This window comes from Cynocephalus volans, chromosome 4 (genome assembly GCF_027409185.1).
Source record: "Cynocephalus volans isolate mCynVol1 chromosome 4, mCynVol1.pri, whole genome shotgun sequence".
NCBI lineage: Eukaryota > Metazoa > Chordata > Mammalia > Dermoptera > Cynocephalidae > Cynocephalus > Cynocephalus volans.
The window spans coordinates 88,922,603-88,944,660 of NC_084463.1; the positions used below are offsets into that span (position 1 = coordinate 88,922,603).

Here is a 22,058-nt window from a genome sequence, read left to right on the forward strand (position 1 = left end):
GTCTTTGAGGTTTTCAGTAGGTAAAACCATTTTTTGAGAAAGGAGAGACAATTTCATTTTTTTCCTTTCTTTTTGGGTAGCTGTTTCTTTCTTTCTTTCTTTTTTTTTTTTTTTTTGCCTAATTGCACTGGCTAGGACTTCCAGCACTATGTTAAATAGAATAGTAATGAGAGTGGGAATCCTTATCTTATTCCTTATCTTAGAGGAAAAGCTTTCAACTTTTCACCACTTAGTATGATGTTAGCTGTGGGTCTTTACCACAGAATGATGTTAGCATATGGCCTTTATTATGCTGAGGAACATTGTTTCTATGCCTAATTTGTTGAGTTTTTATCATGAAAGAATGTTGAATTTTTTCAAATGCTTTCCTGCACCTACTGAGATAATCAAGTGGTTTTGTCCTTCATTCTGTTAATATGGTAAATCACGTTTATTGATTTGCATGTGTTGTTGAAGCATCCTTGCATCCCAGGGATAAATCCCACTTGATTATGGTGAATGAGATTTTCAATGTGCTGTTGAATTTGATTGCAAGTATTTTGCTGAGGGTTTTTGCATCTAAGTTCATCAAGGATATTGGCCTGTTAATTTTTTTTTTTTTTTTTTTTTTTTCTTCTTCTTATAGTATCCTTGACTGGTTTTGGTATCAGGGTAATTCTGGCCTTGTAAAATTAGTTTGGAAATATCCATTCCTCTTCAGTTTTCTGGAAGAGTTTGAGAAGAACTAGTATTAGCTCTTACTTAAATGTTTGGTAGAATTTAGCCATGAAGCCATTAAATTCTGGACTTTTCTTTGATGGGAGACTTTTTATTACTGATTCAATCTCCTTATTCATTGTTGGTCTCTTCAGATTTTCTGTTTCTTCATAATTCAGCCTTGGCAGGTTATATGTTTTTAGGAATTCATTCATTTCTTCTAGGTTATCCAATTTATTAATCTTATAATTGTTACAGTAGTCTTATATGATCCTTTGTATTTCTGTAGTAGCAATTGTAATGTCTCCTTTTTCATTCCTGGTTTTATTTATTTGAGCCTTTTCTTTTTTCTTGGTCTAGCTAAGGGTTTGTCAATTTTGTTTATCTTTTCAAAAAACCAACCATTAGTTTTGTTGATATTTTCTATTGTTTTTCCAGTCTCTATTTCATTTGTTTCTACTCTGATCTTTATTTTCTTCCTTCTGCTAACTTTGGGCTTAGTTTGTTCTTTTTCTAGTACCTCAAGGTATAACTACTGTTATTTGAGACCTTTCTTCTTTTTTGATGTTGGAGTTTATTGCTATGAACTTCCCTCTTAAAACTGCTTTTGCTGCATCCCATAAGTTGTGGTATATTGTGTTTCCATTTTCATTTGTGTCAAAATATTTTTTAATTTCCCTTTTAATTTCTTCTTTGACCCAATGGTTGTTCAGGAGTATACTGTTTAATATCCACATATTTGAGAATTTTCCAAAATTCCTCCTGTTATTGATTTCTAGTTTCATACTATTGTGGTCAGAAAAGATACTTTTTAAAGATAGGATTTCAACCTTCTTAAATTTGTTGAGACTTGTTTTGTGGCCTAACATATATTCTATCCAGGAGAATGTTCTCTGTGCATTTGAGAAGAATCTGTATTCTATCGCAGGTGGATGGAATGTTCTGTTAGGTTCATTTGGTTCAAAGTGTAGTGTAAGTCCAGTTTTTCCATTCTGACTTTCTGTTTGGATGATCTGTCTGTTGTTGAAAGTGGGGTATTGAAGTCCCCTACTATTATTGTATTGCAATCTATTTCTCCTTTCAGATCTCTTAATATTTGCTTTTCATAGGTGCTCCAATGTTTGGTGCATTATTTATAATAGCTATATCCTCTTGATGAATTGACTCCTTTATTATTATATAATGACCTTGTCTCCTTTTTACAGTTTTTGACTTAAAGTCTGTTTTGTCTGACATAAGTATAACTACCCCTGCTCTCTTTTGGTTTCCATTTCCATGGAATATCTTTTTCCATGCCTTCACTTTCAGTCTATGTGTGTTCTTAAAGGTAAAGGGAGTCTCTTGTAGACAGCATATAGTTGGGTCTTGTTTTCTTTCATCCTTTAAGTTACTTTATGCCTTTTGATTAGCGAATTTAACCCATTTACATTCAGAGCAATTATTGATGGGTAAGACATACTACTGCCATTTTGTTAATTGTTTTCTGATTGTTTTGTAAATCATTGGTTCCTTTCTTTGTGGTTTGATAGTTTTCTGCAGTGGTATGCTGAGAAACTTTTCTTCAAAGAATTAGGTTTTTTAAATCCAAGTGTATCAGGCATTATGCTCACTGCTTTCCATATAAAACATTTGTGTTTGCTCAAATGTAATCATTTGCCAAAGTCATTCAGCTACTAACCAGGAGACCTGGAATTTGGGTCTAAGTCTGGTCTTAGCCCCTGCTCTGAGGCTTCACAATAACATTGATGTTTTGCAAATTGGAGTGGATCCAGGTGGAATTTATTTCTGGCCAAAGATGCACACATCTTTTCCCAGTCATTTCAAAGCAAATACTTTCTTGGCCTTGAACATTTGAGTTTTCAAAGATTTCTTCCTTTAAAAGGATTTGTAGTTTGGATGCTAAACTTAGTAGAAACAGCAAATTAGGTCAAATGTGTCCTTTTCCACCTCTCCTTGCTTAATTGCTTCTGATGAGTAGCCCCTTTCAGACATTTAGTTCCAGGCACTTAGCTGTCTCTTACATTTGCTTCTAGTAATCAGGGTCCCTGAGGTTTAAACATATGTTTTCCCAGTGAACTTTTGTCCTCTGTGAAACTGCATTCTCTTCTCTCTTATTAAATTCCAGCTTTCATGACTAATATGCAATGATAGCTCCAGAAATGTTTATATAATAAATTAAAGTAGGCAGGGTCTTCCGCTTACAAATTGCTTCAAGATAGGACTCAGATGCCTCCCTACAGAATTATCTTATAAATGCTAGCATAAAATGGATTCGAGCTTTTGTAATTTCAGCTTGGCCTTGGCTAAGGGGCTTGTTGTTTTGGTGTGTCTGGAGAGGGTTTTGAGCTTATAGCCTGTTTCTCAAACTGAGGCTGCAGAGATTCATGACTCAGTGGGAAAAATGGCAACTACTTCACAAACCTGCTTTGGAAAAACAAGGAGATAGGATGTTTTTCTCTCTGTATCTTGCACGTACATGTAAACAAGGGACTTATTGGCAGTGCCTGAGTCAGGGGACAGAAATTTCAGAATCTCAGGTTTGATGATTAGTTGCTTTGGATATCAGAAGTTTGTGTTACAACAGAGATACATTCCAAAAAATTTGCTGCCCAAAGACCCAGATTAACTAGTGGCCTTCTAGAAGGTAAAAAGTTGTTTATTTTATAAAGTAGAGTCTTGTATGGGTCTGTGTCATGTTCACACCCATAAAAGAAAGTGAAGAGTGTTAAGTGTGACTTCTCAGGAAAAGGGGGCCTGAAGCCTCTGTGATTATTATTTCTGGAGGAGTAAATATTTCAGTAGAAAAAGAAACTCCTTTATACCAACTCTTTCTGATTTTCTTGGCATGTTTTAATATTTCAAACAGCTGAAACTACATTAGCTTTCTCTGTTCTAATTGGAAGCATCTGTGAGTTGCAGATTAGAATTTTCAGATTCTGAAGTGATTTTCTATTTGGACAGAGGTGTCAATTGCAGCTGAAATTTTCATCTACAGGTCCTTTTTTCCTCTCCTGATATAAAGTGTTCAGTCAGCTATTGATGTCATGGAGATACAGGACACTCTTCATCAACATTTCCATGTACTCACAATTTTAATGGAAACTGCGCTCCAGCTATTTGCACATCTTATCAGGATCTTTCTTACTCAAGGAGAACAGATAGAGAAATTCCCCCAGCCCTTGGAATTTGACTAGAATAAGTTTCTCCTGCCAAAAAAAAATCTCATAGTCAACAAAGAGGCTAGAGCAATATATGATATTTGAAAATTCCAGGAAGGTAAAAACAATTTTTGTCTATGTTAATTGCAGCCTGTCTTCTAAAGGACTTAGTGTTTTATAAATACTGCCAGAAACCTCAGCAAAAGACACTGGAAGGCACAATGGCTTCTTACCTGCTTTCTCATCCTACCTTGGCTGTGTCTGATCTCATTGATATTATCTCTTCTCATGGAGCCTCACTACTCTCAGGTGTAAATGACAACAATACTTGCCTCCCAGATATGTGGTGATAAGTAAATGGTGTAGCATTTATAAAAGGTTCCCAGTGGAAACTAAATAAATATTCGCTGCTTTTGTTTCTTACTTTTTACATATGGCAACTAAGGTAATAATGACATGACTTACCTGAGGCTAAAGATCAGGCCCTCAGGGAGCCAAGACCAGGCCAGAGGTTTGCTTTAAGATTCCATTTGTTGAATGTGTTCAAAATTAACTCTGCAGAGTTTGGCAAAGAGTGCATTGTAGACTGTATCAAAAGACTTTGTGTGATGTAAGCTATTTCGCTCATGCTTTGAATTGTTTACTAGGATTTTAATTAATGACTTGTTCGGAAAATATAGGAAAATGGTCAGGGCCCCTCAGATGTTCAGAATCTTGCTGAGCATTTGATGTAAATAGGCAAATACGCTCAGGTGTTCCTTGGTTATTGTCTAGTGTAATTGCACCTGTGCACCCACGTGCCCTGGGATATGGACTTAAGAATAAGGATAAATGGCTCTGATCCATGGCGCCTCCCATCTCTGGGATGCACCCCTGGGGGGGGGGCATGGGAAGGTCACTACTGCTGCTGGAGGCTGCTGCTGCTGCTAGTGCCGCTAGTGCCCCCGGGACCCTCTGCAAGGCCACTGCCACTGACAGACCTATAAGCTACGGACCTGTAAGCTGCTGCCACTGAAGAAGCTGAGGACTGAGCTCGTGTCATCTGCCAACGGCTTCTGGGATATTTCCCAATTACCTAGCATGAACCTGCATGTGAGGGGCCTGGGGACCCAGCCTGGCATGTAAGGGGTCTGGTGACCCAGTCCGTACAATGGGTTTGGAGGGTCTGAGCCTTAGATCTGACAATATAAATGGAAACTTAGTATAACTAAAACAATAACTATAATAATGAAACATTTTGGCTTTAGTTATGATTTGCCTAACTTTACAACTGGCATAGTCGGCAGGATTCCAACATTAGCCATAGCTTGGCAATTTGCATAGTTGTGGCAGGATTATGGGCAGATAAAAGAGCCCAGCAATTTGAGTAGTCATTGCAGGATGACAAGCAGATAAAAAAGCAGGAAACACCTTGGGAGGAGAAGGAAATGTGGCGACCCTTGAGTATGTGGTGCCTGGTGGCTGCTTTGCTGTTGAATGAGGTCTGGCTGTTGTTCACTGCACTGAGTCAACATGGACCAGAACCCCCACAAAGTGGCACAGTTTTGAGACTTGCAGCAGAAAGCAGACAGATTGGAAGTGAGGATGCATGCCCTGGAGGTTGAAGTACAGCAACAGGTCATCCTTGCTTCTAACACCGAAGACGTATGACAAACCCGGGGGTGGGTTGGGAGGGACTGTGTGTCTCCTGGAATGACTTGCTCATCAAAGTGAAGCACAGGCAGCCTGTGGGACCGGGCTGACTGGTGGGCAACCAACAGGTGATCCAGTTCACTGCCTATGTCCCATATACTCAGGTTGAATAGGTTGGCTTGGGGTAACATAGTAGCACAAACAGGGAGAACCCCTAGTTACTGCAGCTATGGGACCTAGGGGTGGATGGTGTAATGTGCTCTGGGAGACAATGTAGTAAACACATGTTGCATTTTTCCTAAGGCAAATGGCTCGGAGGGTGCCACTTAAACCTGATGGCCAGCCAGGTGCCGTAAAACCCGAGAAAAGAGTGCCACATGCAGATGGGCAGATGACCAACCCAAGGATGGGTGCCCCTGCAGAATTTCAAGTATGTTATCACCTGGTGAAAAGGTGGAAAAGTTAGTCTCCATTACTATATGCCTGTCTCTGAGGCAGCAGCTGCAGAATGGCCACAGATGTGCCCCGGGGCAGGGCAGCCACTCCTTGATGGACTGGGCGAACGCAGCTGTTTGAACTGTGTGGTTGAACGCTGCAAAAAACTTCCCGAGACTGAGTGAGTAGCCAGTGTAGGCCGAGCTGATTGAGGTAATTCAAGAGCAGGAGAAAAACACAAGGGTGAAGCAGATAAACTGTTTGCTAAAGATATTATCTTGGAGGTGAGGCAGCCAGATGCTAAGTGCCAAGACAATGGGGAAAATGTCCTAAAGACATTTGAGAAGTCTGGAAGGGTTCCTCACCCATCACAGACCCTGAGGCCTAGAAGGACTGAGTTATCCGGGAGGGGCAGGCCTGAGGTGTCATTGCCCTCAGCAAACTGCTCGCTGCATCCCAGCCACTCTGGCTGGAGCAATCCTGCCTCAGCACCTCCAAAGAAAAAAAAAAAAAAAGCCGAAAACCTTGGTAAGTTTTCAGGCCAGCGGTATGTGAGAGCAGTGGAGGCGTGGCAGCCTCCACCTAGATTTCGGAAAATGTATGAATAAACTGGGGGACTCAGGTGGAGACCTGCTGCAGGGGTGGAGCCGCTGTGGAGGTCATCAATGGAGCAATGTGGAGCAGAAAAAGTAGGGTTGGAGCCCCCACAGATGAACCCCCACTGAGGAAATGTCTAGTGGAGCCAGGATAGTAGAACTGCCACCAGGAGCCTAGAACCATGGGGCTGCTGGCAGTGTGCAATGACGGCCTGGAAAAGCCGCAGGCACCAGGGCAGCTCAATGGGCTGCACCTGGCAGAGCTGTAGGAGCGAGGTTGCCCCATGCTTTCAGGATCCAGGTGCCCCAGTGTGCTTAATGTTTGCCCTGTTTGGGTTTTGGATTTGCTTGGGGACTGTTTTCCTTTCTTTTCCTCTCTTCTGGAATGGGAATGTGTACCAATGTCTGTCCCACTGTATCTTGGAAGTAGATAAACTTGTTTTTGACTTTTTACAGGTACACGGGTGAAAGGAGTTTTGCCTTTAGTCTCAGATGAGACTTTGGACTTTTGGTGTTGCAACAAGCTAAAGACTTTTGGAACTGGGATGGAATGTGTAATATGTGAACGTAAGGGTCATTTATCCTCGCTAAGGGAATATCGTGGAAGATTCTAAATGTGTAGATTGTACAGTGAGGGACCCTGAAGGGGTGGATTGTTGGGAAAATATAGGAAAATGGTCAGGGCCCCTCAGATATTCAGAATCTTGCCGAGCATTTGATGTAAATACGCATATGTGCTCAGGTGTTCCTTGGTTATCGTCTAGTGTAATTGTGCATGTGCGCCCAGGTGTCCTGGGTTATGGACTTAAGTATAAGTGGCTCTGATCCATGGCTCCTCTCGTGGGGAAGCATGGGGAGGCTACTACTGCTGCTAGTGCCTTCGGGACCCTCCACAAGGCCACTGCCAAACTGTAAGCTACCAGACCTATAAGCTACTGCCACTGAGAAAGCTGAGGACTGAGCTCATGTCATCTGCCAATGGCTCCTGGGATCTTTCCCAATTACCTAGCATGGACCTGCATGTGAGGGGTCTGGGGACCCAGTCTGTACAATGGGTTTGGAGGGTCTGAGCCTTAGTTCTGACAATATAAATGGAAACTTAGTATAACTAAAATAATAAAACATCTTGGCTTTAGTGATGATTTGCCTTACTCTACATGACTACACAGGTGTAAAACTACAGGACTACACCAATTTTCAAGTTACATTAATAACTACAATTGTTAAAGCAATACATAACTGAAGCCAAAGTGTTTCATTATTTTAGTTATACTTAGTGTCCATTTGTATTGTCAGGGCTAGGTCTCCGACCCTTCAAACCCATTGCACAGACTGGGTCACCAGACCCCTCACATGCAGGTCCATGCTAGGTAATTGGGAAAAGATCCCAGAAGCCATTGGCAGATGACATGAGCTCAGTCCTTGCAGTAGCAGCAGCAGTGGTGGTGGCCTCTTGGGGCATCCCGGGGGCACTAGCAGCAACAGCCTCCAGCAGCAGTAGCAGCCTCCCTGTGGCCCCTGGGGGGACATCCTGGGGGGTGGGGGGCGTGGATCACAGCTATTCATCCTGTATACTTAAGTCCATAACCCAGGACACCTGGGCACACATGAGCAATTACATTAGTCAATAGCCAAGGAACAACTGGGTGCACGTGCATATTTACATCGAGTGCTCGGTAAGACTCTGAACATTTGAGGGGCCCTGACCATTTTCCTGTATTTTCCCTACAACAGAGAAAGGATTCAGAACCGTGCCACCAAAAGAACAAGTTTGACTTTCCATAGTAGGCACCAAATAAATGTATGTAGCATCGATTTAGTAAACTGAATCTGTAGATCAGTGAGTTTTTGAGACTGAAAACAAAAACAAAAATAATTATGTCAAGACACAGGGGAACCAGAGTACATAGGTGCCCTCTCTGTGAACCATGGCATGAAATTCTGTGTCTCTTGGACGGGAACTGATATTCATTCCTTTGGCAAACATTCTTTAAGTTTCAACTGAAAATTTATCGAGAGGCTACTTTATGATTGACGTACATTATTTTATTTTGTGAGATGGTTTTAATGACTACAGCTCCATTTTAGTAATGAGGAACTGGGACTCAGTGAAGTTGAGTAATTTGCCAAGGTTGTACAGTGAATAAGGGTTGGGTATGGGATATGAACCCAGGCCTGTTTTGCTCCAAATCTGTGTTCTTGTAACTGTTCCACAGGTAACTGCGAGCCTTGCTAGATTATAGTCATAGAATCATAGAATTTTAGAGGTTATCTGATCTATCTTCTCCATTTTACAGATGGGGAGACAGGCTCAGAGAGGTCTGCTTACTTTCCCAAAGTCACATAGCTAGACATAGTAGTCAAAAAACTTCTATTGCCCTTGTTCTAACTGCCCCATTTCCACATCCAGGGAATGAGGGAAAGGAATTGACCATCTATTCAGAAATCCCTTTCTGAAGTGAATACTGTATTTACAGGGCTGTATTTTAGGAGACTCGTGGAAATCATTGGACATGGAGGATATGGTTCCTGCCCTTCTGATGCTTCAAGATTACTTGGGGAAAATCATCCTACAACAGCAAGAGGGAGGCAGAGAAGGGGCAGAGTCGAAGAGCCCTAAAATACGGGCTCCAGGCCCAGCTCTGCTGCTCTCTCACTCTGTGATTTAGCCATTCTGGGCCTTCTTGTTCTGTGGTTCTTCTCAGTCCTCCAAAAATCTCTCTGCTATACCCCATTGTAACATTGTTTTGTTTTTCTGGTTTGCCTAAGTCAGAAAACCCCTCTGGATCAGAGATACAGTCTTGTTCGTGCTTGTCTCCATGTGCCCAGCACAATGCCTGACACAAAGCAGAATGCATGAAGCCAGAGCAGGGTCAAGACAATTGTTAACTTCAAGCACAGGAAATCAAGGAAGCCCTGCCCACTTGGAGGTCCCACTGATGGAGTCCCATAGCCAGACGTCACTGTCCACTGCTTTATGCCTCACTCTAAAGAAAGGAGCTTTTCAGAAGGGAAGGGGGCCTCCATGGGGCAGGGAGGGGACAACTACCCACTCCCTTTGTAACATTCGAACTCAGAAGAAAACAGGATGGGTTGTCCAAGGTACAGGAAATTAGCTACGATTGTTCAGCAGGTTAAAATAATCAAAATGTCTTCAAGATAGAAAAGAACACCAAGGAAGGATTGTGAGTGACCCACCACTAACAATTATCTATCAGTTATCAGTTATTATTATCAATCATTATTATCAGTTATCTATTATTATTATCTATTATATTATTATATTATTTTATCTATAATAATATAATTATGTTATCTATTATCATTATCAGTTATCTACGGTCACCCTGTCCCTCCACTCAGTCACACTACCCTGAGGACCTTTCACAGAAAGCAGTGCAGAGTGTGATTTTTAAGCTCCTCCAGGGCATGGATTTTTAAGTTCCCTCACTTGGTCTGTCAGGGCTGTGCCTCACCAGGTGTTTGGCATGCAGAGCCCTCGAGGATTTCTTTGACCTACTTTCTAAGCTTCTTAGACCTAATTGCTCCTGCTGTGCTATTGACTCCAGGAGACTGCTGCTTTGCCTTTAAAAATAGCCTCTTGCAGGTTTTCGGAGGACAGGTTCCTTTCCTGCCAAAAATGTGTGGAATGGTGGTTTCGTAGGCAACAGTGAGCCTTTGTTTCAGAGTTGAAAGTGCACATCCCTCCTCCTGAGCCAGGCTGCAGCGGTTTGCCTAATGTCACTGACCCTGTTTTAATTAAGTCCTCCTTTTTTGTTGGACTTGGTGCCAAGAAGCCTAAATGAACATTGTCTATCTGAGTGGGTTTTGTTGTTTTGTGGGTTTTTTTCCAATTCTATTTTAGGAAATTTCTAAGGGTCATTCCTCTGCAGGCGGCGATAAGGGTTAAGTCTTTCTCTCAAGAAATAACATTCTCCTAAAGTGAACATTATCTTTGTTTTTCTTTCTCATGTAACTGAATTCTAAAATTCAAGAAGATTTTTCTGGCTCCTGATGGAAACTGGAGATAATGATGTAATTTACAGGCCTTTGCTGGATGGAGGAAACTTCACCTGCACTTGCCCTTGTGAAATTCCAACAGACTTTGAGTTTTAAGGATGTACAGGAATTTAAGGAATGTGATTGCCACTACTTATGGCCACTACACAAAAATTGGATAGTTGGTATGTTAGCTTCCTGGGGCTGCTGTAACAAAATACCACAAACTGGGTGGCTTAAAACAACATAAATTTAATGCCTCATAGTTCTAGAGTCCAGAAGTCTGAAATCAAAGCATCAGCAGGGCTGTGCTCCCTGCAAAACCTGCAGGGGAGAATCCTTCCCTGCCTTTTTTAGCATCTGTTGTTTGCTGGCAGTCCTTGGCGTTCCTTGGCTTGCAGGTGTCTCACTCCAGTCTCTGCCTCTGTCATCACATGGCCATCTTCTCTCTCTATGTCTCTTGTCTTCCCCTCTTCTTCTAAGGACATGGTCTTATTGGATTAGGGCCCATTCTCATAACCCCATCTTAATTTGATTACATCTGCAAAGACCCTATTTCCAAATAAGGTCACAGATACCCAGGGTTAGGATTTCAACATATCTTTTTAGAGGACATAATTCAAATGGCTTGGAATTTTCTCTCACTCAGAACATAGTTGGATATATTATCACTTGCTAGCATAAGTAATCACGTCAGCTGCCGTTTATGGACCATTTATCACATGCCACGCACTATGCCGTATACCTGATAGATAGTATTTCATTTAACCTTCACAGAAACACCTTGAAGTGTTGTTATATGCCCAGTTGATAATTGCAAAAATAAAGGCCCAGATCTGTTTCATTTCAGCACTCATGTTCTGAACCACTCACCATAAATCACTTTTGTGGGGCCTGTTGTGTGCCCAGTGCGATGGCAGGCCCTGGGGTCACAGCAGTGAATGAGATGGATGCTGTGCTGCCCTGATGGAACAGAGTCTGGTGGGAGGAGATACGCCTTAGAGACAGAAGCTACTGAGTAGCGATGACTAACTCCTGGTGCCAACGTGCGATTTCCAGCAGGGGATTCTTTTCCTTTGCCGTGGTCACCAGAGGTCTATTGAGGGAAGAGTGGCTGTGGAGATGAAAATGGTGACAAGTCTCTCAAAATGGGAGCCTCACTCTGCTTTAACCAGAGTTCCAAAATACTTTGTTTTACATATTGGTCATCTCTGAAAGATTCTGTTGAACAAAGTGTTCCATGGCTAGCCTGTGCTGAGGAACAGACAACCCTAAAATATCGATGCTTAAAGCACAGTTTATTCTGTGTGTCACCTTCATTCCAGGCCCTGGGCTAATGAGGTAGCCTCCTCTGGAAGGTGGTAAGTCACACCCTGGCCCTTAAGCACTTCCACCCACTAGTGTTACCTTGCCTCCACTCACATTTTATTGGCCAAAGCAGGTCACCGGGCTGTGCTTCATATCTGCAAATTACAGAAGTGCAGCCTGTCTGGTACCTGTAGGAGAGAGAACAGTCCTGATATACATGCCTTTCAGGCCAAATGAATTGTATGTGAAAGAATAGAGAATAGATTAGGCGCTCAGTGCAGTCTTGTTAAGCGCGAACCCATTCCCTTTAGTCTCTGCGCACTCACCCCAGAGCCCCGTGCGGGAGGGGCCCTACCACTCCTCTGGTCACTCCTGCTCAGCTTTGGTCACTGGGCCCTGATCACCAAACATCAGCTAAAAGAACCTGTGTTCTCTTTCTAGAAACTGAAGTAGGAAAGGCCAAACTTGTGAAAGCCCTAAATCAGGGGACAATGATATACTCCCCTGCAGGTTTCCTTAAACAGCAACCTCCTGAGAACACATACAATATAACTTTAGGTATAGATATTTTATTTATTCACAACTTTTCAGGAATATGCTGTCTTTTATGTAAAGCTGGGCATCTGTTCATTTAAATCCTAGATTCCATAGTTTGGTGGCTTGCCATATTCACTATAAATATATTGTTTCTTCCTTTAAGTTCCAAAATTGCTTCCCTGAAGTAAACAGGAAAAACTTGGGAGAAGTAATCAGTAGCTAAAATTATTTTTGTTTTCTTCCTGTTCCAGTTAGTGGCTATTAACAGCGAGATTCCCTTGAGTGCTTCTGTCCCAGGTGCCCATTTTCGCAGCCCCGGGAGCATGAAAGACGTCATTCTGATTACTCACAGGAGTCATTAGCCTTGATGAGTGCTCCAGTTGGTTGCATCAGCTCACTGCAGAATGTCCAGCGCTCTGGGATTCCTGGGGCAGCCTATAATTCACTCAAAAGCTGGAAATGTCTCTGAACCTCTGCAGAGCCAGGCCCCAGGCTTCCCGGAACGTCCCACCTTCCTGCCTCTCTTTGTGCCTCAGAGCAGGATGATAACATCACGCTTTAAACACATCACACCAGCTGTGAAGGGCAGTGCCTCAGAGGGCATCATTCACTCCCCGGGCTTTGGCTCCTTCTCAAGGACAGAAGATTGAACCAGACCCAGCTGTGGGATACAGAGAGCTCCTTGGCACCTAAGTTACTACCCCAGTCATCCGTCCAGGGCTGTCAGGAAAGGAGAGCAGCAGGCACTCAGGGAGCCTCACTTCCACACCCCTCTCAGACTTACCACCCTGGACAAGGTCAGACAGATACTAAAATTTACATGACTACAGGGATTTACAATGTGCAGCAGTTTTGCAAACTTGCCTTATTTGATCCTCACAGTCACTCCATAATGGTGAAGGCATTGTCCCCATTTTACTGATGAGAAAACTAAGGCACAGAGAGGTGAAGTGACTTGCCCCAAATTGCAAACCTAAAGGGGCCGTGTTTCTGGGATCCAAGAGACCTGTGAGTGAATCTCTCCTCTGCTTTCACATCGCTACCTCTTAATCTCACTTTTAAAACGATGACACCCCTGATAGTGTTGCATGAGCATTATGGTAATGTATATAAAGGGCCTGCCAGGGTCTCTGGAACAGAGATACTCAAAAAAGCTTATTGAATGAATGAATGAATGTTGCCCTTTTGTGACTTGTTTTCCATTTCAGGCTGCCCTTAATCTCATTCTCATTGAATATTGGCCCTTGCAAGGAACATGGAAAACCTTTAGCCCCAAGTGTGCATCACCAATGACCCGTTTATTTTGTCCCCACTTTTATTTGACCCATATAATAAAAGAGTTTCCAGCTACCATGCTTTATTTATGACTGCCTTCACCAATAAAGGACACATATAACTGTTAATCATGACTCCTGACAAACATGCACATTGACATATTATAATTCTAGTTAAAATGCTAATTTATAATTAGATGTTAACATTTAGCAAGCACTCACTATGAGCCGGGTACCTCACTGGACATCTTGTCAACACTTAAACCTAGGCGATCTGACTCACTCTTAACCACTACACTAAATCAGCAACACTAAGAGCTACAGCTTATTGAGTGTTTACTGCATGCTGGCAGACACTGTAATGCATGCTTTAAATACACATTATCTTATTTAATTGTTATAACGAAAGTATGAAGCAGGTGGTATCATTTCCTCCATTCTATACACAAGGAACCACAGCTTGAGGAAGGAAAGTGACTTCCATAGCCATGTAGCTAGTGTGGCAAAGTTGGCTTTAAGCCCATATGCTGTGGTTGCAAAGTGTGTACATTTACCCCTAGTCTATGCAACATTCCCTTGCAGCCTTCTCACAGGTCAGTGCTTTGTGATATTGGAAATCACTTGAAAATTCCCATTCCAGCCTCTGGGACTCTTGTGGGTCTGAGATCTCAGGGTGGGATTAAGCAGGTCTAGGTAGGTACACCTCCAGAGGCACCTAGATATTCTTCCTGAAGGCACTAAGCAAGAATGCAGAGGGGTGAGTGTCTGCATTCCTCGGCTGATCAGAACCTCATGGAAACAGATAAGAACCAACCCCATCACTACTAGAGAAAATAGTGTCCCCTGAGTGAAAAGTTGTTGAACCTGAAAATAGGTTGCTGAAGGTATTGAAGAGGTTTTCGTCCCCAAGAGCACTGTATCTTCTTTCTGTGTGGTCTAGATGCAGTTCTGCCAGGAAATGGGTGGATGGGCGAGAGACACCCACCCCTAGGATCCTGCTGGGACCTGCACTCCATTTATTTATCAGCCTAATCCCTCGCCCTGTACATTTTACTTCCTCATACATACATCAAAGACAAATATTCCATTAGTGCTCCCGACGCACATCTCTGTTTGGTGCACTCCACTCCACACCCCTAGCTGTTTGTCAGGAACTAGACCCCCGAGAGAACAGGCAGTCTGGGTCAGTGGAGAGAGCAATGGACTCAGGATCCTGCTGCTTATGAGCTGTGTGACCTTGGACAAGTCACTTCACCTCTATGGACTTCAGCCTAGTTTGTAAAATGAGATCTTTGGACCAGACATCTCAAAATCCTCATCCTTTGGAGATCATTTGTAGCTACAGTTTAGATAATAGATGAGAAAGCACTTTAAGAAGTGGTAAAAAGCTCTTAATACATTTCAAAAGGTGTTATTTTTGCAGTGTGATCTCTACAGAGCATGAAATTATACATTTGAAGAAAAGAGGAAAGGGTCTATTGAAGTTTTAGTAGCTGAAGTTTAAATGTAAAAACGTTCATTTTAAGTGTCCCGAATCCCTCTCCTTCTTATCTTCAACAAAGAGGGACTATTTTAATGTACCAGATAATTTCAGTAATCACACTTTTCCTGTGTTTAGGATTAACCACACCAGAGCTTTGCTGAGGTCTAAAATAGTAAATGGACCTTATTCCTTAATATGACAGCTTTTATCTAAGGATTTTACTGAGCCTCTATCTGGGCTCAGGGCATAGAGGGAATGTTGACAACCAGAGTAGTTTGGGGTAGGGACATTTCCAGAACAGGGCCAAGTTAAGAGCAACAAGAGACAAGGAATGAGTCATGGCATTAGGTAGTGTGTGTTAAGTGACTTCTCCAGGGTCACTCAGTGAGTCATCAGTGAGCCTGGAGCTGGGACCTCCTTCTTCCAGCTTGAAAGAATTGGCCTCCTTGTTAGTACATTGGAGGACAAATAATTTTCTCTCTATCTTTCATAGTCCTTAGTAGGGATAGACCCCTGTAACGAAAGACAAATTAACCAGAGAAAAATAAACAGAAATTTAAAACATGTACAATTCATATGTACATGGGAGATGCCCAGGGAATGAGTAACTCTCAGAGAGGTGTGGGCATTTCAGAAGCAAAAGGAGCCTCTCTCTTGGGTACACTGGACAAAAAAGGAAAAGAAAGAAGTGGCACAAACCGCCTGCCATCTTCTGCACCACTAACCGCCCACACACACACCTCCTCCCCTCCCACAGGTACACATAGTCTTCCACCCCTGATCCAGGGGCAGAAGACTCAGATTCACATACTTTAGATCTAAACATTAGGACTTCTAAGTCAAGCTAATAAACAGTTAAATAAAATATGTTTGATCATCCTACCTTTACAAATATACCTTCATGATGGTCTGGAAGACCAAGTTTCGATTTCCAATTCTCAGATTCCATTGGTATGGGGAAAACTGGCTCACGGTTGGCACCCCTCTCCCCATCCTCAGTTCCATCCTGCACTGTGGGGCCTCATGCACATGTGTCTGCACATCCCCACCCACATGTCCAAGTTCCAGTTGCAGCCCCAGGTTTAGGGGTCCAGCCACTGCAGTGTGATCTGTACTCAGGAGGAGAGAGCTGGAGAAGAGGCCCATAGGGTCCCTGAATGCAGCCTTGGGACATTCAGTCAGGGAATTCTGGGGTCCTGGGTACCTGGTCTAGAGGGAGGAAAGGAGGGTGCAGACTAGAGCATAGCCTCCAGGTGGGCACACCCCTTGGTGTGGAGAGGAGCAATGGCAGGAGGGCCAGAGCAGGACCCTCTAAACTGTTGGGGCTTTGGGCAGGGATCCCTCTCACTCAGGTCTATGGGAAAAATTAAGTGATGCAGTACACAGTGCTTGTTTGTGGTCTTTGCTCCTAGTCTGACTGCCTGGTTTCTCTGTGTGCACATGTTTTGTTTCTCCTAGTGGGCTGTTTATCACCATTCATGACAAGGGGCACCTTGCAACAATGCTGAACTCTTGGCCAGAAGACAACATTAAGGTATGATCCTGTTTTCATCTCTGTTGCTCTATGGTTGGGTTAATCCTTTCAGCCTGCACCAGAGTCATTTCCACCTATAAAATGAGCCATTATGACACTAAAGGCAACAGACCCAGACCCTAGACCTGTTATAGCCAAGCACAAATGCACCACAGAGAAAAGGTTTGCATTAACCAGGCACCCATGTGAAATTGTCCTTTATTATTATTCATATTACTGCTGTTATTATTAGTCTGAAGATATGTTCAACATGTATTGAGTACCTGCTAATATATTGCCAGTTTCCATGATGGATACAGGGAGAAATCAGATGTAGATCTTCTCAAGTAGCTGGCACACACGTCGTGAGGAAAATAAGACAGAGACACAAAAGACTAACAAGGTGAAACTTGATCAGAGATAAATGAAGGACACAGAAAGAGTTGAGGGTGTTCAATGAGGCAGAGCTGACTTTTAGCCTGGGGAATCTGAGATGACTTCATGGGGGAAGTGATGTTGGAGCTGGGCCTTGAATTGAGGGATTGAGTTTGGACAGTTAGGTGTTGGAGAGACTAGGATGTAGAGTGAGGACATTCTGCACCAAGAGAAAAAGGAAAAAAAGCTTATGATGAACAATATCTTCACACTTGGGTATGTGTACCCTGGGTGTACACGGCAGGGGGGAGGGGCAGTATATACGCAGAGTGACAACATAAACCTAGCACTTCTTCCTCGAGTATCAATTTTATTCGAAATTTAGGGGAAAAACATTTTTATATAAAAAAATAGAATAAAATATATGATACAGAAGTTGTATTAACTTATAAAATATAAAAATGCAGTTTTGTAGAAATGCATTAGCTTTGGGCTGAATCCCCAGATCTCCTCCTGTCATACGGACTTGTACGGAAGAGTGTGAGGGGCTCTGGCATCTAAGATCATTGCCACTTCTGGAAACAAAATGGGTGAAGCAAAAACGCAGAACATCTGCTGGCCCTTGAGCTGGGGAGAGCATTGGGGCTGACCAAGTACAGTATAAGTAACTCCCAGGGCCAATGCTCACACCACCCTGCCTCAACTGGGAGGCGGTGACTCCACCACAGTTTCCTCCCCACGGCCTCCCTGCCTCCTTCTGTGACAGTTCCCTGAGCGCCCCCATCCCCATCCACCAGACGTCACATACAGCTTCTTCCTACCTATCTCTCTTGTGTTCTACCCACTTCTGGCCCTCTCTGAGGAGTATTAGCATTCAGACCAGAACATGGGGGAGGACCTTGGCTCTCAGGAGCTAGGCCTGAGCCACAGCCAAGGCCCTTGGACTTCAGTCCTGGCCACAGTGAATAGCTCATTCTGTACATCTCTGCCTGGGTGTGATTTTGCCCTGTGCTTCTCCTTCCTGCTTATCTGCTTAGACTCAATTCATGTGCAGGCCATGGCCCTGTAGGTTTTGGTGCCAGTTCCAGAGGAATAAGTTTCCAGGGCATGTCTAGGATGAATCTATAATAAAATCTGGAGGACATTAAGGGAAGCCAGCTCACTTGATGGGGAGTTAACCCAGGCTAACCTGAGTGGACATGAATCTCTTCCACATTCCTGGACAGTTCAACCATGGGGAAACCTCGTACGTAGTAGGCATTCAGTAGATGCTTACTGAGTTGAATGAACTCAGTCAACAGACATGTTGATCATCTTCTGTGAACCAAGAGTACTATGCCCGGAAGAGAGAAATGGGGTCTCCACTAACCCATACAGTGCCTTTGTGCAAATTACAAGGCATTAGAAAAAATGATGACAAGGTCCTCCCACATTAACCAGTAAGGAAAGGCACCTCTTCCTCCAGCCTGGCACAGGGACTTGGTGAGGGGCTTGTGGGCTGGAATTCTGGTTTCAATTGCTCCTCTTGTCAGGGCACAACTTACACAACTGTACCCAGGGCCCTGTAGCAAGGGATGCACGATGAGAAAAATATGGACCCTGCCCCCAAATTACTTCATATTGTGGTTGAGAAACCAAGATATAAATTCAGAATAGAACCTTAGGAGCTAACTATCCATTGACTTCAATAAACATATTTTGAGAACTTTGTAAATACTGAATGCTAATTACCAGAGCAATGGAGACAGTAACTGTTGTGATTTTAGAAGAAGAGAAATGGGCGCTTTGAGGTCACTCTGGAAGAGGTGGGACTCAAGCAGACCCCAAATAAAGAGAGACGTCCAGAGCCTCTCGGGAGAGTATATGTTACATGTGCAGATCTGGGCCAGTGGCATCTAATTCAGTTGCATTCAAAAACATTTAGTAAACATCTACTCTGTAAGAGTTCCCTGGGGGGTTCAGGGATAAAGGAGGTGTATAGGCCCAAAGTCAAGGACCTTGCAGCCTGGCTTGGGACACTGACCCAGAAACAAGGACAGCATGCTGTGTCTGTGCTGAGAAAGAGAGGAGCTCAGAGGACAAGGAGCAGACAGGCGACTGGCTGCTGCCCACCCTGAGGTACCTTGTAGTGGACAGGTGAATGCCTGAGCCACCTCCACCCTTTATTCCTGTCTCACTTTGGAAAAACTCAGAAGTCAGTCCCAGTGACTATGTAGAGGAATCACAGACCTGGGTTCTGATCTTAAATCTTCCATGTACCTGCTTTGTGTGCAGACAATCTCTCTGAGCTTTGCTTTGCTACTGAGAGGATTAACCATGATAAAGTCTGTACACATGGAAGAGCATTTGAGTGGACACTGTCATTACTGAGGTGGGAGAGGCAGCTGTAGCACACACAGCTGTGCAGGGCCCAAGGACAGCCATAGAGGGGCCCCTTAGCTGGGAATCACAGGCCACAAATGGCAGTCAGACAATTTGGCCACTAGACATATTTGATTTGACTCTCAGTGGTTTATCAAAATTTTGAAATCCTAGGCAACATTTTAAAATCAGGAGACTTCATTTAAAATAAACAAGTAAATATCAAAACACTTGGATTTCTGGCTTCTCTGGAACAACCTAGAGCTCTGAATACTGGGCCTACAGTTTGACATGTAAACAAGTCAAGTGGGGCTGATTGGATTGCCCTGGCTCACCCCAGCCCTACCCTGCCCCATTCACCAGCCTTTTTCTGGAAGTCCCCCTTCCCCCACCCCCAGGGTGCCCTTTCAAGGGTTCAGAATGTTCCGAGCCAGGCAGTCTTCCTTGTGTCCTGAGGTAGGTAGGGAATCTCTGCTCATTATCCCTTTCGTGGCCCTTTGGAGCTGACGCAGGACGTCTCTGTCACAGTTTCACTTGATTCTTGCAGTCGCTGTGGAGAGAGTGGAGAAAGGGCTGCTTCTGAAACCCCCAAGGTGGCTCTCTAAGATTGGTAGAGTGACTTTTTCAGATGAGCAAACCAAAGCTAAGTGACTTGCCTGAGGTCACCTAAAGATAACTGTTATGTCCAACCCAGCTTCCTGCTGCTGAGTCACCTCTCCGCCAGCTGCTGTGTAGGGACACAGAGTTCCAGGGCGCAGTATCTTGGGACCTTGATGTTGCTGGCTGCTTGGCTGGAGAGGAGGGGTGGTTAAGAGGAGCTTCTGAATCAACTTTGAAGGTGAAAATGACTGACTGTGGTTTCCCAGCTAGAAAGCAGAGCTGCAAACTGAGATGTAAGAGAAGTAGGCCACGAGGGAGATGAGGCTATAGCTCAGGGCTGGGGAGACCATGAAGTGTTTTGGGCTTTTCTTGTTCAGGGAGAAGGGGGCAGGGCCCAGAGCTGCCCAGCATAAATGACAAAGAGTGAGAACTGCTTTTCTGACTCTTTCCCACAGTGGCCATTGCTGGAGCCGGGAAGACAGCTCAGCTGAGAATAGCCCTTCTTTCCGACAGTTTTCCCAAGCTCCTAAATCTCTCCCTCACTCCACTTCTAGCAGCTCAGGGGAGGAGTTGTTGAGAGGCAGCTGGGTAGTGGAGCCAAGGGAGCATTCTCTGCCACTGGGCACCTGCCACTTAGGGATTTAAATTTGGACCAGATCGCCAGTGCCAAGTGCTACCTATCATGCACAGGCCCACCTGTGTTAACCGTCACACTGTGCTCAATGTCAAAGGTTGGATTTCCTGGGAAATGGTCTCAGATGGAAATTAGCATATTAGGGAGATCTCCTGGGTCAACACTGTGGAAGGGAAGGAAGCAGGACAGAGCAGAGGGAGAGGCTGGGCTGCAGTGAGGTCTCAAGGGAGACTCACCTGAGTCCATGTGGAGGCTCTGGAGCTGGACAGCCCTTCAAAGTCATCCCAAGTTGCGGGAGGGGAGCAGGCCTTTATCCTCCTGCATGGAGCAGTCACTGGTTGTGGGCTGCCCCTGTAAGGGGGTGTGGCTTTGGGCAAAGTCGTACACACGGTGCCACAGGCAGCCCATGACCATAGCTACAAGTCCAAGGAACCATGAACCTCAGGTCAGTCTCGGGTCAGTCCCATGGGTCCACCTAAGCTAACGGGCATGGGCAATAACTCAGAAAAGGCCGTAGGTCTGAGTTAGGCAAAGGAAGAACATGGCGCACCATTCCCCAAGTCTCTCCCTAGTCATCTGAAAGACAAAAGAGTTATGATCCATAAAACTCTTCCATATAAGGCAAATGTGATCCTGTCATTCCAGAAAATTATTGCTAGGCCTTAAAACCCAAGGATGCTGCTCAGTTTTGCCCTCAGCCTTTTGACAATCTACTGAACTCCCAGCGTTAGCTCCATTAATGTCAAATAGGAGGCAGCATCTTTTCTTTGAACTTGTTAATCTACAGCAGGTCTGAACTCTGTTCAGTGCAGAAGACACTCTAGGCTGTATGTTGGATCTATCACATTGTCCAACATTTATTGAGTATGTATCACATCGCAGGCACCAAACTAAGTGCTGAGGGATCAAAGATGACACCACCCAATACTTGTCCCTAAAGAGCTTAGAGCTACCATAAATGACAAGGGAATGTATAACTGTGATACAAGGAAGTGAGTGACAGGTGCTGTAAGTGAGGAAAATGTTATGGGGATTCAGAGAAGGGAGTGATAACTTCCAGAAGGGAGGCTTCGTGGAGGGCAGGGCCATTTGAACTGTTCAGTGAAATGTTAGGATAGTAGGATTTGTATCAAGGAGATATAGGGATTGAGGATATATTCATGAAAGTACATATACATGTAAAATGGCATGTATTCAAGAAAGTACAAACCTTCTATAAAATTGTAAGTATTTTAATTTGTATGGAGCATAGAAAGGATGAAGGGGAAATTCAAATGGCCAGTGAGTCCATGGAAGGCCTTAAAAGCCAGTCTAGATGTTTGAGCTTTACTTTATAGGCATGAGGAGCCACTGGAGATTTGAGGGCAAGAAAGTGATACATCTGGATATGTTTTGGAAAAATGAAATGGAATGGGGAAAATCTAGGAATAGAGAGACTGGTCAGGAGACCACTGTGT

The 22,058-nt window shown here is 43.8% G+C and overlaps 1 protein-coding gene across 3 annotated transcripts in view; it reads left to right on the forward strand.

Annotated features, from left to right (window-relative positions):
- Nucleotides 1–22,058, forward strand: part of ME3 (malic enzyme 3) — a 184,156-nt gene that overhangs the window by 104,930 nt on the left and 57,168 nt on the right. For all 3 annotated transcript variants that reach the window (XM_063093197.1, XM_063093198.1, XM_063093199.1), the window contains one exon: nucleotides 16,577–16,652. In XM_063093197.1, the coding sequence (XP_062949267.1) occupies nucleotides 16,577–16,652 (76 nt within the window). The remainder of the gene's footprint in view (nucleotides 1–16,576; nucleotides 16,653–22,058) is intronic.